General features: G+C 35.8%; 3 protein-coding genes across 9 annotated transcripts; all 3 read right to left on the bottom strand.

The window, feature by feature from the left end:
- Nucleotides 1-4,542: 4,542 nt before the first annotated feature.
- Nucleotides 4,543-6,244, bottom strand: LOC138126300 (very long chain fatty acid elongase AAEL008004-like). Of its 5 annotated transcripts, XM_069042043.1 has the most exons (9): nucleotides 6,006-6,112; nucleotides 5,826-5,903; nucleotides 5,670-5,752; nucleotides 5,517-5,624; nucleotides 5,388-5,471; nucleotides 5,282-5,338; nucleotides 5,130-5,235; nucleotides 4,777-5,082; nucleotides 4,543-4,721 (listed from the first exon to the last, which is right to left on the bottom strand). In XM_069042043.1, exons 2-9 carry the CDS (start codon nucleotides 5,881-5,883, stop codon nucleotides 4,633-4,635), a joined length of 891 nt encoding a protein of 296 aa, XP_068898144.1. In that variant the 5' UTR covers nucleotides 5,884-5,903; nucleotides 6,006-6,112; the 3' UTR covers nucleotides 4,543-4,632. The 5 variants fall into 5 exon arrangements, with proteins under 5 accessions (XP_068898144.1, XP_068898142.1, XP_068898140.1 ...); XM_069042041.1 differs by lacking the exon at nucleotides 6,006-6,112 and adding an exon at nucleotides 6,174-6,244 and having other exon boundaries at nucleotides 5,388-5,624; XM_069042039.1 differs by having other exon boundaries at nucleotides 5,388-5,624.
- A 1,762-nt stretch (nucleotides 6,245-8,006) lies between these two features.
- Nucleotides 8,007-9,317, bottom strand: LOC138126303 (very long chain fatty acid elongase AAEL008004-like). Of its 2 annotated transcripts, none has more exons than XM_069042049.1 (7): nucleotides 9,095-9,317; nucleotides 8,912-8,994; nucleotides 8,761-8,868; nucleotides 8,632-8,715; nucleotides 8,526-8,582; nucleotides 8,371-8,476; nucleotides 8,007-8,320 (listed from the first exon to the last, which is right to left on the bottom strand). In XM_069042049.1, the coding sequence occupies exons 1-7, from the start codon at nucleotides 9,150-9,152 to the stop codon at nucleotides 8,007-8,009; spliced, it is 810 nt and encodes a 269-aa protein (XP_068898150.1). In that variant the 5' UTR covers nucleotides 9,153-9,317. The 2 variants fall into 2 exon arrangements, with proteins under 2 accessions (XP_068898150.1, XP_068898151.1); XM_069042050.1 differs by having other exon boundaries at nucleotides 8,147-8,320; nucleotides 8,378-8,476.
- Nucleotides 9,318-11,557: 2,240 nt separating this feature from the next.
- On the bottom strand, nucleotides 11,558-13,864 carry LOC138126301 (very long chain fatty acid elongase AAEL008004-like). Of its 2 annotated transcripts, XM_069042046.1 has the most exons (8): nucleotides 13,717-13,864; nucleotides 13,005-13,070; nucleotides 12,490-12,572; nucleotides 12,338-12,445; nucleotides 12,209-12,292; nucleotides 12,103-12,159; nucleotides 11,951-12,056; nucleotides 11,558-11,903 (listed from the first exon to the last, which is right to left on the bottom strand). In XM_069042046.1, exons 2-8 carry the CDS (start codon nucleotides 13,060-13,062, stop codon nucleotides 11,590-11,592), a joined length of 810 nt encoding a protein of 269 aa, XP_068898147.1. In that variant the 5' UTR covers nucleotides 13,063-13,070; nucleotides 13,717-13,864; the 3' UTR covers nucleotides 11,558-11,589. The 2 variants fall into 2 exon arrangements, with proteins under 2 accessions (XP_068898147.1, XP_068898146.1); XM_069042045.1 differs by having other exon boundaries at nucleotides 12,209-12,445.
- Between the last annotated feature and the right edge of the window lie 1,473 nt (nucleotides 13,865-15,337).

Below are 15,337 nucleotides of genomic sequence, written 5' to 3'. Positions count from 1 at the left end.
CCGTTTTTTGCCATACGGCTTTTTACGGTACCTTTCGGTCGGCTGTCTTTTCCATACCAATTTCCTTGTTCCTTTGCCTTCTCAGGTGATGCGACGGGGCTCCGGGGCACTTTCCCCGGCCACCCACGCCCATTCCACCTCACATTCACAGACATACACAACAACATTTATACACCCATGGGCGCCTTTTCCCGACGGGACTCGAACCCGTGCTGACCTCGCGGTGGTGGCCGAAAGAGTGTTGATTCTTCCTTCCACCACCCTACCGTCAGCCCCGAGGAGACATACACACACATCCATGGCCCGGCGGAGGTTCCTTCCTTTGAAAAAATCCTCCCCCTTCGGTGGGATTCGAACCCACTAGCATCGGGACCGCGACCTCGGAGTACTTTCTCCGACAGCCATGCGGCCACCGAGCCACCTGGTACCACAATATGTTTCAGAGCGGCAAAAATCAAATATATTCGAATTCTACAGGACTCTTGATATACGTTCTTTGACACTTTGTATATTGTTCATTTGATAAGGACTATACACTTTAAGAGCTTTGACCGAATAATATTGGTCAACATATTATGAAAAATCATTTAGATGGTCAAAATTAACATTCTGAGTAATTTGTAACAAGATTTATTAAATAGTCACAATTTATTTATATACATTAATGGTGCGACAGTATTCCAGATACAATTGATAGTTTTGGTAATAATCCAATTATGGCGCTTCAGTCTCTTCGAGGATATTTTCAGAAAAAAATGTCTCAGCTTCGTAAAAACGCAGGTTTAACGATGGCAAGTGAGCTTACTTTAACGCTCCAATTTTAAGAAAGTTTATTTGAAATTCTGGAGGCTTTTATCTGAAAAATAAAGTATGTATGCCTCAGGAGTAAAGTGTTATCCATGTCATCCTTGGGCGGGTAAACTTGATCCGCGGAAGGAGATAATACATTTTTCTCCCTTCACAAACAAATGACTGTTTAGTACAATTTTTAATTTCATTGATTAATATTTTCAATAGTTATTTGTGTATCAAGGTCAAAAAGTGCATCTTTTTCGTCCGAGTCTGGGTTTTCTGTCCGAGGCGCAACCGAGGCTCGAAAACAGGCAAGGACACAAGGCACTTTTTGGCACATTAAATTTTTTAGGCGACCGCACGAACCACAAACCAAAAGACATTTTGGAAATATTACAAATTTATTTTGTATCTACCTTTTTCAAATAGATAAATTTATTAATACATAAACTGCTCGAAAAAAGTTAGGGATATTGCTAAATATTTAAGTTAACTTTATCAACATGCATCAGTAAGTTTTTTTAAAAAGAATTATTGAAATGGTTTTTTAATAAACGTTTTTACACATGTAATGAGTTTTGACTTATGTCAAACTTTTACTCTTCCTTGGGATACGTTATAAATTATAATATCTAAAATAATAATAATATCTAAAAATCTATAAAATCATCAAAACGCAGCTGGATGTATTTGATCTTCAGCAGGATGTCAGAAGAATTGAAAACTGGTGCGCACGCAATGGTATGAAACTCAATGTTTGCAAATGCAAGGCAATGTGTTTCAGCAGGAAAACTGTGCCCTCCGTTCCTTATTATTCATTGGAAGGGGAGCAGCTGGAAATTATCAATGCCATCAAAGACCTGGGTCTTTTTTTCGATTCCAATTTATCGTTTCATGAACATTACGACTTCTTGATCTCTAGGGGAAGAAAAATGCTGGGATGTTTAAAAAGATGGACAGTGGATTTTAAGAACACCAGAGCGATTATAATATTATATAATTCCTTGGTCCGCTCAATATTAGAATACAATTGTGTTATCTGGTCACCTTTTTACGGTACTCACATTTCACGTATCGAGTCGGTACAGAACAATTTCTTGAAGTATTTGAAATATAAGCTGAGAACTCAAAATATCAATTTTGATGATTTGCACTCTGTAGCCGCTTACATGTCTTTGCCCTCACTTAAAACCAGAAGGGATTGTCACAAGCTGTGTTTTCTACATAAAATAATTAACTATAATATTGATTCTTCTGATGCTCTGCTTCGTATCGGCTTTAATGTTCCTTTATGTAACCTCAGACACCCGAATTTGTTTCATGTTTACTGCCATAAACACAATTACTCCTACAATTCACCCTTGAATAGTGCCCTTCGCCTGGCCAACCTTTACTGTAACGAGTTAGACTTCTGTGGAGTCTCGACAAATAAGTTCAAGAGTGACTGTAGGAGACTTCTATGCAAGTGATGCATCTTGTTCCCACTTTTTGTTCTTGCTAATGCTCCATGTGTGTTTTCTTGTAATTGCTTTCTTGGCGTGAATAAACTATTAAACATTAAACATTAAACATTAAACATAATATCAATATCCCTAACTTTTTTCGAGCAGTTTATTACAATTGTTTTCTAGTATTTTTTATCAGCTTGCCAACAAAACTAGAACTTTACTACATACATATTTGCAATACAATTACATACATACATACATACATACATACTTATTTACATAATTTATGGTGAAGGGACAATTACCGGTTCTGTCGGTTTTGATGCTAAATTACTAAACAAACCAACAGATGACGCCACGGTCAGCGTCCGAGAAAGAATTACTTTTCGTCCGCTTGTGAGTACGTAAAATTACCGTTTTCATTAAGCTGCTTGCCCTTGCCCTTTCCTCTGTAATATCTCTTCTGACACTACTGACAATCATGCTTTTTTGTAAAACTTGCAACGAAGTGAGACGAGTACCTTAGTACCTAATATAATAAATGAAACATTAAAATTCTCTGTCTAGTACTAATCCCTGTGATAACAAACATCAAAAATAGATGCCCTAGAACCGAAAGGAAAATTTTCTAGATGACTTCTCTAAATGCTTCTGCCACAATTATTGGAAATCTTGTACCTATCATGTCATTTTGCCATTCGAAATAGAAAATCTCAAAGAACGTGTCAAAGATAACACTCATTACAAACAATTTCAAATTGCTTTCAACATTGACACTGAAACGCCAAGGGCACTGGTGTTAGAAGGTCAGCTTCGTAACAAACTATTGTGCACGCTGAAATTAGGTTAGTGAAATGAGAATTAAATTATGGCACCAAATTTTGCGGATCTGTCTCTACCAAAAAAGATACCAAAAGCTAAAATTTGTATTTCAAAAAGAGCACAACGTTGCAACATTCCCTTAAAGATTTTCTATATAGAGTTTATAATTTTCCAAGTATCTATCTTTCTCTGATACATAAAAGCATCAGCCACATCTTTTCTATACCTAGCGTTGATATCAGGTGACTATAAAAGGCAATACATCTTCTCTTTCTTAGAGAAATATTTTGTTGTGACTGCCACATAATTTTTTTCTTAATTCTGCAACATCGTCTTGTGTCTGACACATTTTGCACTGGATTCCATATACGTATGGTTCTATACGGCCGTCTGAATAATACAGGGTTATTCACGTAAGATAACCAGGTAAAAATGCAACCCAAAATACAATTTATAAAGCTATCTCGATCCCTATTACATTATCATAATTCACATAAAACATAGATAGCTTTTAACGTCAGCCTAATGAATGTCAAGTTCTGACAGAAAAATACCCCTTTCAACAAAATATGATTTAATAATACATAATAATAAGCAATTAAAATCACAAAATACTAAATATGCACGAAAGATGCAATGACCGATATACTTTTCAAACTAATAGAATACCTACTTGGATTCCTGATTTAATTTTTAAATCCCAAAACACGATGAATGCTTTGTAAAATGTATTTTGGGTTGCATTTTTACCTGGTCAGACTCGTCATTTTACGTGAATAACCTGTATAATTACAGTAATGAACCTGCTTACGTCATAATAGAAACACATTAACATACTATCGACACAACTTTAATATGCATCATACTGTACGCAAGTTCGTTGGAAATTAGGTGCCAGAAAATTTAAATTTAAAATTGAAATTGGGTTTCCCACCAATACGCCTTCCACAGGCGTTTGAAAGTTGTCTAAGGCGCCCTACAAGCTGTTAAAAAAACAAAGCACTTAGAAGGTCTGAGGAGTATCATTGTTAAGGCAACCAATTTAGGGTCTTAATTTTTCCAAACGATTCTTTGAGGACAAAAATCAAAATGTTTTTTGAAAAATAAGATTTATTTCACTAGATCGCAGAAACTTTTCATGCAATCTGCACAAGATGGCCGCCACTAATACGCCATAAGAACTGAAACTGTTCTTGGATCATGCTTGATCTCATGTCTTACCTCTCTTGAGAAATTAAGTTGATTCCACATTTGTATAATTAGGTACAGTTTCGCAAACTGTCAAATGTACAAATACATCACGTCAGCGCACTAAAAATTTCAAAATTGACACATTTTACACTCTTTTAGATAAATTACATTTTGAGAATTATTTCTTAAAATATAAAGGATTGATTCATATTTAATTATGGAACAGGCTATAATTGACTGTTTGCAGTTGATGACGTTGTTTACTTGTCCCAAATTAATAAACCCTATGATCAAAAAGTTTTGTTGTATATTTTTTAATCCTTGGACTATGGACTACCATCAAAATTTAAATGGAAAAGATGTAAACAGGAAAACAGGATTAGTGGAACTTTACAAACAGAGCACAACTAGTTTCCAATTTTAAATTGTTGATCTTTCCCTTGGAATGCAGCACAAGTGCAATAAGCACTTAAAACGTAAAAAAATGTAGAGAAACACTTTATTGAAAAAAAATATTAATTACTTTTCATATCCAGTTGTATTTTCTTTTTGTAGGTCTCATTGTAAAAACTGCTGAATAGAAAGAGAAATAAGAGAGCATGCAGTCCAATGGACCACACAAAAACTATAGGGAAGTTGCAATCAATCAGCAGAAGTTGAAATGCATGCACTGTAATAAAAATAAACTGAACCATCTGTAAACTAGTAAGGTATCTCTTCCACCACAGATATTTCTGCATTTGTGGCCCCAAGGCACTAAGAAAATAGTAGCTGTACATGATCATGTGTACGAAAGAATTCAAAAGTCCAAGAAAGCTTGCGTGACCACCTAGAACAAAACGTTTGAATTTGAAATAGTTTTTGGGAAGAATTTACCTGCAACTAGCTTAAGCCCGAACCACATCGAAACGGGCATGGTGGAGTGATGAATGACGTGTAGAGTGGAGACGTGAGAAAATTTTTTCCTCAGCACGAAGAAAATCTGCAAGATTTTGTCGAATCACTGAAAAATGCACAGTCAGGCTTACCGTGTCGGAAAAATCGATGAATTTGGCAATATAGAACCATTTCGCGGCGTGTAACATCTTAAATCAGACAATGATGTGCTGGGTTAAGTGTGGTACAAGAACTTACTCTTAGTGCGCTTGGTTCGTTGGAATAGTCCACCGGTTGGCAACGGAGACTGTACTCTCCAGTAAACCAACCCGACATGCCTATCTGTAAAGAGATCATTATTTGAAGAACAAAAAGTGTTGGTGGTACCTCGTAAAAGAGATAAGTACTGAGGAGCACTTGCAGGAGGTTGTACACCAGAATGGCTGTCTTCAACTGGAACGGCTTTCGGTTCTTCATCAGTTGCGGTCCTAAAAACTGAAGTTTTGGTTGTGGAGGAAGTGTTTCTGTGATTTGATGTACCTTTACAAAGTAAATGTATAAAAGAACGATGGCTATTGTAGGTATTGGACTTGACATCATGGACCAGTGTGCTACTCGTGAATCTGCAGAAAGAATATTTCTATAAATCAATAAAATGTAATATTACAAAAGTATTAAAATGTACAAATATCTTACCTCCATATTCGTCAAGGAAGTTGTTAATATTACTTATAACATTTAGAACCTGATCCATATTTTTATCTGATCGCAATCCTGAAATTTAAGTGAAAATTTAAGAAAAAAATTGTGACATCATTTCGTAGTTCCAAATTGAAATAATTGCAACATGCAAATTAAATTAATTAAATTAAATACCCAGAGAAAAAGTGAACGCAAACGACAGTTTCAAGTGGTTGGTAACAAATGCACTTTTAGATTTTAACAATGCAAACTTGAATTCATGAGAATAAATGTGAATAGTGCAAATATGAATGCATTCATGTTTCTCTGTAGAATTTATTAAAAGTGCAGAAAATGCTTAACCTATCTATATTGTTCATTTGACAAGGACTATGCACTTTAACAACTTTAGACATTGGTCAACGTATACTGAGTGCCGTTAGAAATATAACACCTTGAACGGATAATTGTTTTGTGATAAAATTCTGTAATTATATATGTTCTTCTAGCACAAAACATGCTATGATAAAATGTTCAGTCATTTGACAATTCTTGTTAAATGTATTCTTTTACTTGTCAGATTAAAATAAAAAAAGTTCTAATATTAGTCTCTGTTCTTCGTAACTTCATGGCTTAAACAAAATGCCTAGAGCAAGGAGACATAGACAATTCTCTTGGTCTCAAGAAGGAAGGGAGAGAAGAATAAGACTCGCGGATCAACCAAGACGCAAGAGGTGTCAGTTTGCTACAGAAAAGGAAAAAGGATACATCTTTCAGTCCCTCCCGAAGGGCTGCTGAGGCTTTCCAGAGCCTTTTCAGCCGCACTGACGGGAAGATTCGGGGTGGGTACGGTGAGGATGGGTGCGGAAGTAAGGTGGTAGGTACTGAGAGGTTGATACTGACCCAGCATTCGCCTTATCTGTGTTATGAGATGTGTGCTCATACCACGATGTGATGGTGTGGGGCAACCTCTGAAAAAAACCCACACCAGGCGGCATCGGGGTTAGAACCCGGGACCTCCCGAATGCAAAGCGGCGCGCTAGGCGCTTGGCCACAGTACTCGGTTGCTACAGAAAGATTTGGAAACCATACTGTAGGAGTTATGTGGGGCTATTTCGTATAGTAGCCAATCACCATTCGTATTTATTCAAGGCAATGAGAGCAGTTCGTTGCGTTGAGAAAGTCCCGCAACCCTTTCTTCTACCATATCTTGGAGGGCTTCCTAACGCTTCCCACTGAACAATGCACTTTTTGAACACGCTGGAACCCAATGTTTTTCCGTAGCCTGTCCGATCCCCTGATTTAAACCCAATTAAACACGTGTGGGATGTGATGGGGAAGACTGACCAATTATTTTGGTTTTGGTCAGAAATTGTAATAATTTATTAACAATTTAAAACAATTATTTTTCCAATGTCACTCATTAGATTTTTAAATAACTTATTTATTTCTTATGAATTTGTGTCCCATTTATGTAGAAGAATTGCTTGCCCTTTTTGGCTCACCTCTGTAAATCTCTCTCTTGCTGCTTGTAGAACCTTGGAACGAAGTGAGGCAAGTGCCGAGTACGCAAAACGAAAAAATTTAAATTCTACGCCTAGTAACAGAAATATCAAAAATATACGTCCTAGAATTGAAAAGACATGTTTTTGCATAACTTCTCCAAATGTTTCTTCCACTGTTGTTTGAAATCTTTTATAACGTTGTCGTGTCTTGCCGAATGGTGAACCTCAAAATGTTTTCAACACTGTCATTGAAACATGTCAAGGGCACCGGTTCAGAAGGTCGCCGAGCGCAGCAAAATATTGTGTACAATGAAACTAGGTTAGGAATTATGACACCAAGTTTCAAGCTTCAAAAGAATATTTTGTTGTAGCTGCCACATGGCACTTGTTCTTAATTTTGCAACATCTCCTTGTACTTGATAATTTTGCATGTTCCATACCACAGCGCGATTGTATAATTACACTTAATGACCCCTTTGCGCAATAGTAAAAACTTGATAAACTCTATCGGTAAAAAGTTGATAGGTTTTTTTTAAACGAAGTACTATTTATTAAAACTTAAATGGAATAGAATGAGATGTTCTATGGTATCTCATAGTCATAACCATAACTCATCATGACAATGGGCGCTGATACAAAGAGGCTTAACAAAAATTTGAAAAAAACTTTATTTAGAAGATAGTTAAGTACATTATTTATTTTTCATATCGAGGTGCTTCTTCTTTTTGTAGGTCTCATTGTAAAAATTTCTGAATAGAAGGAAAAATAAGACTCCATGGAGCCCAATGAACCATACGAAAACTGTAGGGAAGTTGCAATCAATAAGTAGCAGCTGGAACGCATGGACTATGACGCAAAGAAACTGAACCATCTGTAAACTAGTGAGGTACTTCTTCCACCACAAATATTTCTGCATTTGTGCCCCCAAGGCACTGAGAAAATAATAGCTGTACATGACCAAGTGTACGAAGGAATTTAGAAGTGCAAGAAAACTTGCATGACCACCTAGAAGAATGAAACGTTTAAATGTAAAATAGTTTTTGGGGAGAATCTACCTGGAACTAGTTTAAGCCCGAACCACATCGAAACGGGCATGATGGAGTGATGGATGACGTGTAGAGTGTTGACGTGAGAAAATTTTTTCCTCAGCACGAAGAAAATCTGCAAAATTTTGTCAAACCAGAAATGAGAAATGTACAGTGGAACTTACCGTGTCGATCAAATCGATGAATTTTGCAATGTAGTACCATTTCGCGGCGTGTAACATCTGAAATGAAACCATCAGGTACTGGGCTGGGTGGGGAATAAGAACTTACTCTTAGTGCACTTGGTTCTTTGGAATAATTCACCGGTTGGCAACGAAGACTGTACTCTCCAGTAAACCAACCTGACATACCTATCTGCAAAGAGAGAGTTACTTGAGGAATAAAAAATGTAACTGGTACCTCATAGAAGAGATAAGTACTGAGAAACACTTGCAAGAGATTGTACATCAGTATGGCTTTCTTCAACTGAAAAGGCTTTCGATTCTTCATCAGCTGAGGTCCTAAGAACTGAAATTTTTATCGTAGGGAAATGCTTTGTCGCATGATGTACCTTTGCAAAGTAGATGTAGACAAGAGAAATTACTATTGAAGGTAATGGGGTTGACATCATGGGCCACTGTGCTATTCGTGGATCTGCAAAGATATTATGTAATTCTATATTTGTCATCTAAATGATTCAAATGTAACAAAAAAGTAAAATTGCAAGGCTTTTGAAAATCACAAAATATCTTACCTCCATGTTCGTCAAAGAAATTTTTCATATTCGTTATAATACTGAGCATTGGAGCCATCTTTACTTGAAAGTACACGTAATAAGTTTTCTTGCGTTTATTTTTCCCAGCAACAATTCTTAAAAGTAATTACAACACACAAACCCACCCACGGAACACAATCAGCACAAACGACAATTTCGAGTGTTTTTTAACAAGTGCGCTTTTAAATTCTGACAGCGCAAACTTATAAATGAATTCATATCTGTACCTATTGTAGAAGTATTGCAAGTGCATAAACTACTTAATTGACCCATATACATCCTAAATTTGACAAAAACTGTATACTTTAAGAACTTTGCAACAGAATTACCTACACTGGCCAACAAATTTTGAATATTTATTTATTATTGTTGACAAAATTAAAGACATGCTGAGATTAAGCAAGAAATAATTAAGATAATGAAAAGAATACGTAGCTTTTAGCTTAGTTCAAACCACGTAACTCCATTTCTGAGTTCGATGCCGGTATATCGTAAACCCGGGTTGTCATAAATCAGTAATAATCACCGCTTAACACCCGCAGTTTAAGCAGTTTGTGATGCTCTATAAGCAGCATTACGCCTTCCTGTCATGAAATGTTTTGGACGCACTGGAATCTGTCAGCGCTTCGGTCGTTTTATGGCTTAGCGACATCGGACTCAGAAACAGAGTTTCCGAGTATGTTATATTTCAATTTTTCTTTTTAAGAATAACACAATATTACTTTTTACCACAACTTTTATTTTCATGCTTAACTCCATCAAGAATATTTTTTTATATTTATATGACCTTTGATGTTTTGGCGTGAAATATATTCCATTCTTATGTAAAAATGTGTCTTATTTATCTGAAAACTATGCGTGGATTTTCCTTTGCAACTACCTTCGTAATATTTCTAGTGTTAGTTTTTCCAGAGTCTGCTAACATGGAAGAATTTCATTTCCCAATTTTTCTTTCCATGTTGGCAACGTCTTAATGGAAACAGTTATTTAAGAGTTTAAATAAGAACAGAAGAACTGAATTTTAAGTGATATTGCTCTGCTATTCCTCAAAAAGTTTCGATAAACCATTTTGAAACTGTCCCAAGTAGCTCTTTTCAAATTTCAACAAAACACAATTTTTAAAATGACGTCTTTGACCTTCGATTCACTCAACCGAGGAAATATGATTTTCAGTCAGATGAAAGGTTCTGTCATGGCTCATGATCACTGCAAAGTTTTTCGTAAAATCTAACTTTATACAGGGTTATTCACGAGAAACTTACGATGAAAATTTCATTATATGCAACCCAAAATACAAGAAACCCCTAGAACTTGATGTTTTGTTTAATTCGAAATAAGTTAGCAATCCAAGTATGTAACTTGGCGAATAAGATTATTGAGGTTATGAGCAAAAGGTAATATAAATGTGAAAACTGACGTGACAGACAATAGGAGCCAGCAATCGTTAATTTAAGTATTACTTTTTATAAATGTAAGAAGGTAGAAACCATTGGAAATTGTAGTTTCTGTTGCATATAACGAAATTTTCATCGTCTCTCGTGACTAACTCTGTATGTTGTGAAATAAAATCATTTTTGGATCAACTACGAAGATGTTTAGAAGATTTTTCATTCCTTAATACAAACAACGATGTAATTATTCCAATTAGAACTCATGGAAATTAATTTGTAATGTAACCCTCCACTTAATAAATTAGTTCTTTCATCATATAGTTTTGCATCAAGCTAACGTTTTTCTCATAGTGTCAAAAAAAACTAAGCACTTTGAAAGTTTGAAAAGTATCAAGTGATTCAAAATGATTGTGGATAAGTATGGCAACTATGTACGAAAATGTATGTGGCAAGTGTGTGGGTGGAGTAGAGTTGACATTTGTAACTGTCAAAAAAATGTCAACTCTATCCTACCCACACAGTTGTCACATAAATTTTCGTACATGAGTTGTCATACTTATCCACAATCATTTGGGATCACCCAAAATCATTTTTAAGATTTTTCTAAATGATTGGTGAATTCTTTGAGAACAAAAATACAAATGTTTGGTGAAAAATAAGATTTATTTCATTAGATCGCAGATATAGATAGGACAGAGTTGATATTTCTTTGACAATCATAGGCGCGACAATTTTGAAAATTGTCAAGTCAATTTGTAATTGTATAAAAAAAATCAAATGCACGCATATGAAATGTCATACAAATGTCAACTCTTTCGTACATAGTTGCCATCAAAATTTAAATGGACAAGAACGAAAATCTTGCTCCACAAAATTTCATTCATTCTTTTCTGAAATGTCCACCGATGTAAACAGAATTAATGGAATTTTACAACAGAGCACAACTAGTTTCCAAATTTAAATTGTTGATCTTTGCCCTTGGAATGCAGCACACGTTTAATATGCACCTCATTGAATGCAAATTCATTACGCACAATGAAACGTAAAGAAATGTGTAGAAACACTTTATTGAAAAAAAAAAAATTAATTAGATTTCATATCGAGTTGCTTCTTCTTTTTGTAGGTCTCACTGTAAAAATTGCTGAATAGAAGGAAAAATAAGACTCCATGGAGCCCAATGACCCACACGAAAACTCTAGGGAAATTGCAATCGATAAGTACCAGCTGGAACGCATGGACTATAACGCAAAGAAACTGAAGCATTTGCAAGCCAGTCAGGTACTTCTTCCACCACAGATACTTCTGCACTTGTGGGCCCAACACACTAAGAAAATAATAGCTGTACATGACCAAGTGCACGAAGGAATTTAAAAGTGCAAAAAAAGTTCCGTGACCACCTAGAATGAAACGTTTGAATGTGAAACAGTTTTTGGGGAGAATTTACCTGGAGCCAGCTTGAGTCCGAACCATATCGAAACGGGCATGATGGAGTGATGGATGACGTGTAGAATGGAGACGTGAGAAAATTTTTTCCTCAGCACGAAGAAAATCTGCAAGATTTTGTCGAATCACTAAAAAATGCACAGTCAAGCTTACCGTGTCGGAAAAATCGATGAATTTGGCAATATAGAACCATTTCGCGGCGTGTAACATCTTAAATCAGACAATGAGGTGCTGGGTTAAGTGTGGTACCAGAACTTACTCTTAGTGCGCTTGGTTCGTTGGAATAGTCCACCGGCTGGCAACGGAGACTGTACTCTCCAGTAAACCAACCCGACATGCCTATCTGTAAAGAGATCATTATTTGAAGAACAAAAAGTGTTGGTGGTACCTCGTAGAAGAGATAAGTACTGAGGAGTACTTGCAGAAGATTGTACACCAGAATGACTTTCTTCAACTGGAAAGGCTTTCGGTTCTTCATCAGCTGCGGTCCTAAAAACTGAAATTTTTATTGTAGGGGAAGTGCTTTGTGGCATGATGTACCTTTGCAAAGTAGATGTATGCAAGAGAAATTGCTATTGTCGGGATTGGGCTTGACATCATGGGTACTTGTGCTAATCGTGGATCTGCAAACAATTTGTGTAATAAAAATGTAATGTACGAGGACAATTCAGCGAAGACTGAGAGCGCTGCAAGAGCATTATGACGTTGTTGCTGCCACCGATCCAATACCTGGAAGAAGTTATTCTCTTCCATTTCATAAGTGTTTGATGTTGCTGTTTCTTCAATTCAGACAATATAACCTTTACAGGCAATAAAGCAACACCAACCACTTTTGCACAATACCAGCGCCACACAATTAAATCTGTATAGGTGACATTTTGTAAAATGATAGGAAGACATTTTGTAAAATGATAGGAAGACATTTTGTTAATAGGTAAACACAGATTGTGCGAGTTTCGTAGTTTGCGGCACAGGACCGTATTCACGAATTGTCTCGTAATTAAGAAATACAAACAGTAACACTGTAGTGGTAAAGAAATTAGTAAATATCTTACCTCCATGTTCGTCAAAGAAATTGTGTATATTGTTTACAACGTTGAGAATCTGACCCATATTTTAACCTGAAAGTAAACGTAACGGGTCGTTTTCATTGAAAACAATTTCTAAAAAATAAAAAAATAAAAAGTAGGTACCAATAAAAGAAAATTGTGTCACGATTCAAAATTCAAACTGAGATATGTAATTGTAAAATACAAAGTGTCCTTAAAAGAACGTATATCAAGAGTCCTGTGGAATTGTGAGGTTCTATAATTTTATTGTGTCGAACTATGTCGAGCCGTTGAATCAGATGTCAACAGTCAAATGTCAAATTATTAAATCTTAACATCAGTTGTGAGTTGGACGTCTTTGTTGTTTTCCTTGTAATTTTCTACAGTTTTTCTATATTCTAATTACTATTCAGCTTACAACAATCTACAAAAAATCTGTCATTAATGTCATGATGTTTTTCTGTTTGGTACTATCGGGTATTTTTTTTAATTTCACCTCGTAGTAGGCGTTGAAGAGGCGATTGTGAAGGCACCATGCGTGATCCGTAACCTGTGTAGTGCGTTCACAATCGACTTTTCAACGCCTACTACGAGGTGAAATTTAAAAAACACCTGATACAATATACTACAGAGCGGCAAAATCAAATATATTCGAATTCCTCAGGACGTTCTTTTAGAGACACTGTATAAACTAAATGTAAATTCGAAATTAACATACCCAAGACGCAAATGAAAGTAAGTGAGACAATTTGAAGCGTTTTTTAACAATTGAGTTTTTACAGTCTCACAACGCAAACTTGTCAACTAATTCATATCTGTATGTACAGGTATGGTAAGCGCAAAATAAGTACCTATACAGGTGACTTTGACTGATTTGAATAATGTTAGTCAAGAAATTTTAAATGATAATTTATGCGGCATTTAAGTTATTGTTATCGTTGTTAAAAACAAACATATACCCCGAATAAATAATACCTCGCCCTTGGCTTATTTTAAGCCATATAAATTACATTTCAATTTTAGGTAAGATTCAAAAAAATAATAGTTATTTGTATCACTAGGCCAGAAACTGCACGTTTGCGAGCATGAGTACGGTTTGCACTACGAGTCGACAGACGAGTACGAATGCTCGCAAAACAGTTTCAGGACGTGTGATACACAAAATTTTTCGTGCCGACTTCTGCGGAGTTTTGTTAAATGGAAGTTAAAGCACTTGTTTTATTAATTGGTATTAGGGACTTTTTTTGTGTTGGCAACACTTACATTTAAACATTTAAATTTTAAAATCAACATCGCTCTTGTTTCCTGACATTTATTAAATTTAATTAATTTGTTTTGTTTTTGACATTTTCCTGAAACATTTGTTGTAATAAATACACCAGCCCATATTCAAGAAGTGGATCGAAACGTAATTTTAATTAATTAATTTCAGTTAAATATTGCTTCTTTGTAGTTTGTACGTTGTTATAAATAGAAAAACATTTTTAACGAGCCATCCACAGAACAAACATTGACGTTTGATAGAATTCTGATAACAAATGCCAACCGAAACCGATGACAACTCGAAATCTCTACTTTTAGCCGGACTAGGCCGGCAATGCATGTGTTTCTGGACGATTTCGAGATTTGTAATTTACCAAATTCCGGCCAGAGGCACGAAAAATAATGTAAGGATGTCTCTATAACATAATAATTGTGTCTTATCTCTGCAGCAACAGTCTTGCAGTAGAGACAACTTCACTTCATTATTTTCTTTCTATGATGGAAATGTCATGGTGGAAGCAGTTGCTCCAGAAGCTAAATGCGAGCAGAAGTGAATTTCAAGGCCCATTTTTGTCTCTCCCTTTCTTCAAATTTTGTCCAAAAGGCAATCCTTAACACGACTCTTTGACCTTCACTCTCGATCAACCAGAAGGATGTATCACAATCTTGTGATTCCTTCTGTATCTAATGTAAACCACTGTCCCATTCCTAGTTTGCTGGCGCAGTATTCTTTCATTGCACACCATAGCCAATAAGAACTGACGTAAATCGATTGGTAACATGCTCCAATTTTGTTTTCAATCTGATCTTCTACGACTCAGTGAAAAGTTTCCACTCATTAAATTTGCACAAACCGTTTACTTTCACCTGAATTTAGTCTCAAGAAAATAAAATGTATAGCTCTACCAAAAGAATTTGAAGGAGTTACTCGAACTTGAACCTATAGAAATAAAGGACGCTAATGTTTAATGGGCATTTTCCAATAACATAAAAATTCAAAAAGCGCACCATGATTGCGGCAAGGTTGCGCCTATCATGGCGGACCCTTGTGGGGATAATTTTCCCTGCATGAGATT

This window comes from Tenebrio molitor, chromosome 3 (assembly GCF_963966145.1).
Source record: "Tenebrio molitor chromosome 3, icTenMoli1.1, whole genome shotgun sequence".
Taxonomy (NCBI): domain Eukaryota; kingdom Metazoa; phylum Arthropoda; class Insecta; order Coleoptera; family Tenebrionidae; genus Tenebrio; species Tenebrio molitor.
This window is presented reverse-complemented; position numbering and strand designations above follow the sequence as displayed.

Coding starts and splice junctions, on each gene's coding strand:
- LOC138126300 (XM_069042041.1), bottom strand. CDS start 5,883: ATGGATCAGGTTCTAAATGTTATAAGTAATATTAACAACTTCCTTGAC. Junction 5,339..5,387: donor ACGAACCAAGCGCACTAAGA/GTAAGTTCTTGT, acceptor GTCTGATTTAAG/ATGTTACACGCCGCGAAATG. Junction 5,236..5,281: donor TCATCGATTTTTCCGACACG/GTAAGCCTGACT, acceptor AAAATCTTGCAG/ATTTTCTTCGTGCTGAGGAA.
- LOC138126303 (XM_069042049.1), bottom strand. CDS start 9,152: ATGGCTCCAATGCTCAGTATTATAACGAATATGAAAAATTTCTTTGAC. Junction 8,995..9,094: donor TTTCTTTGACGAACATGGAG/GTAAGATATTTT, acceptor ATATCTTTGCAG/ATCCACGAATAGCACAGTGG. Junction 8,321..8,370: donor CGGGCTTAAACTAGTTCCAG/GTAGATTCTCCC, acceptor TCATTCTTCTAG/GTGGTCATGCAAGTTTTCTT.
- LOC138126301 (XM_069042045.1), bottom strand. CDS start 13,062: ATGGGTCAGATTCTCAACGTTGTAAACAATATACACAATTTCTTTGAC. Junction 12,160..12,208: donor ACGAACCAAGCGCACTAAGA/GTAAGTTCTGGT, acceptor GTCTGATTTAAG/ATGTTACACGCCGCGAAATG. Junction 11,904..11,950: donor CGGACTCAAGCTGGCTCCAG/GTAAATTCTCCC, acceptor GTTTCATTCTAG/GTGGTCACGGAACTTTTTTT.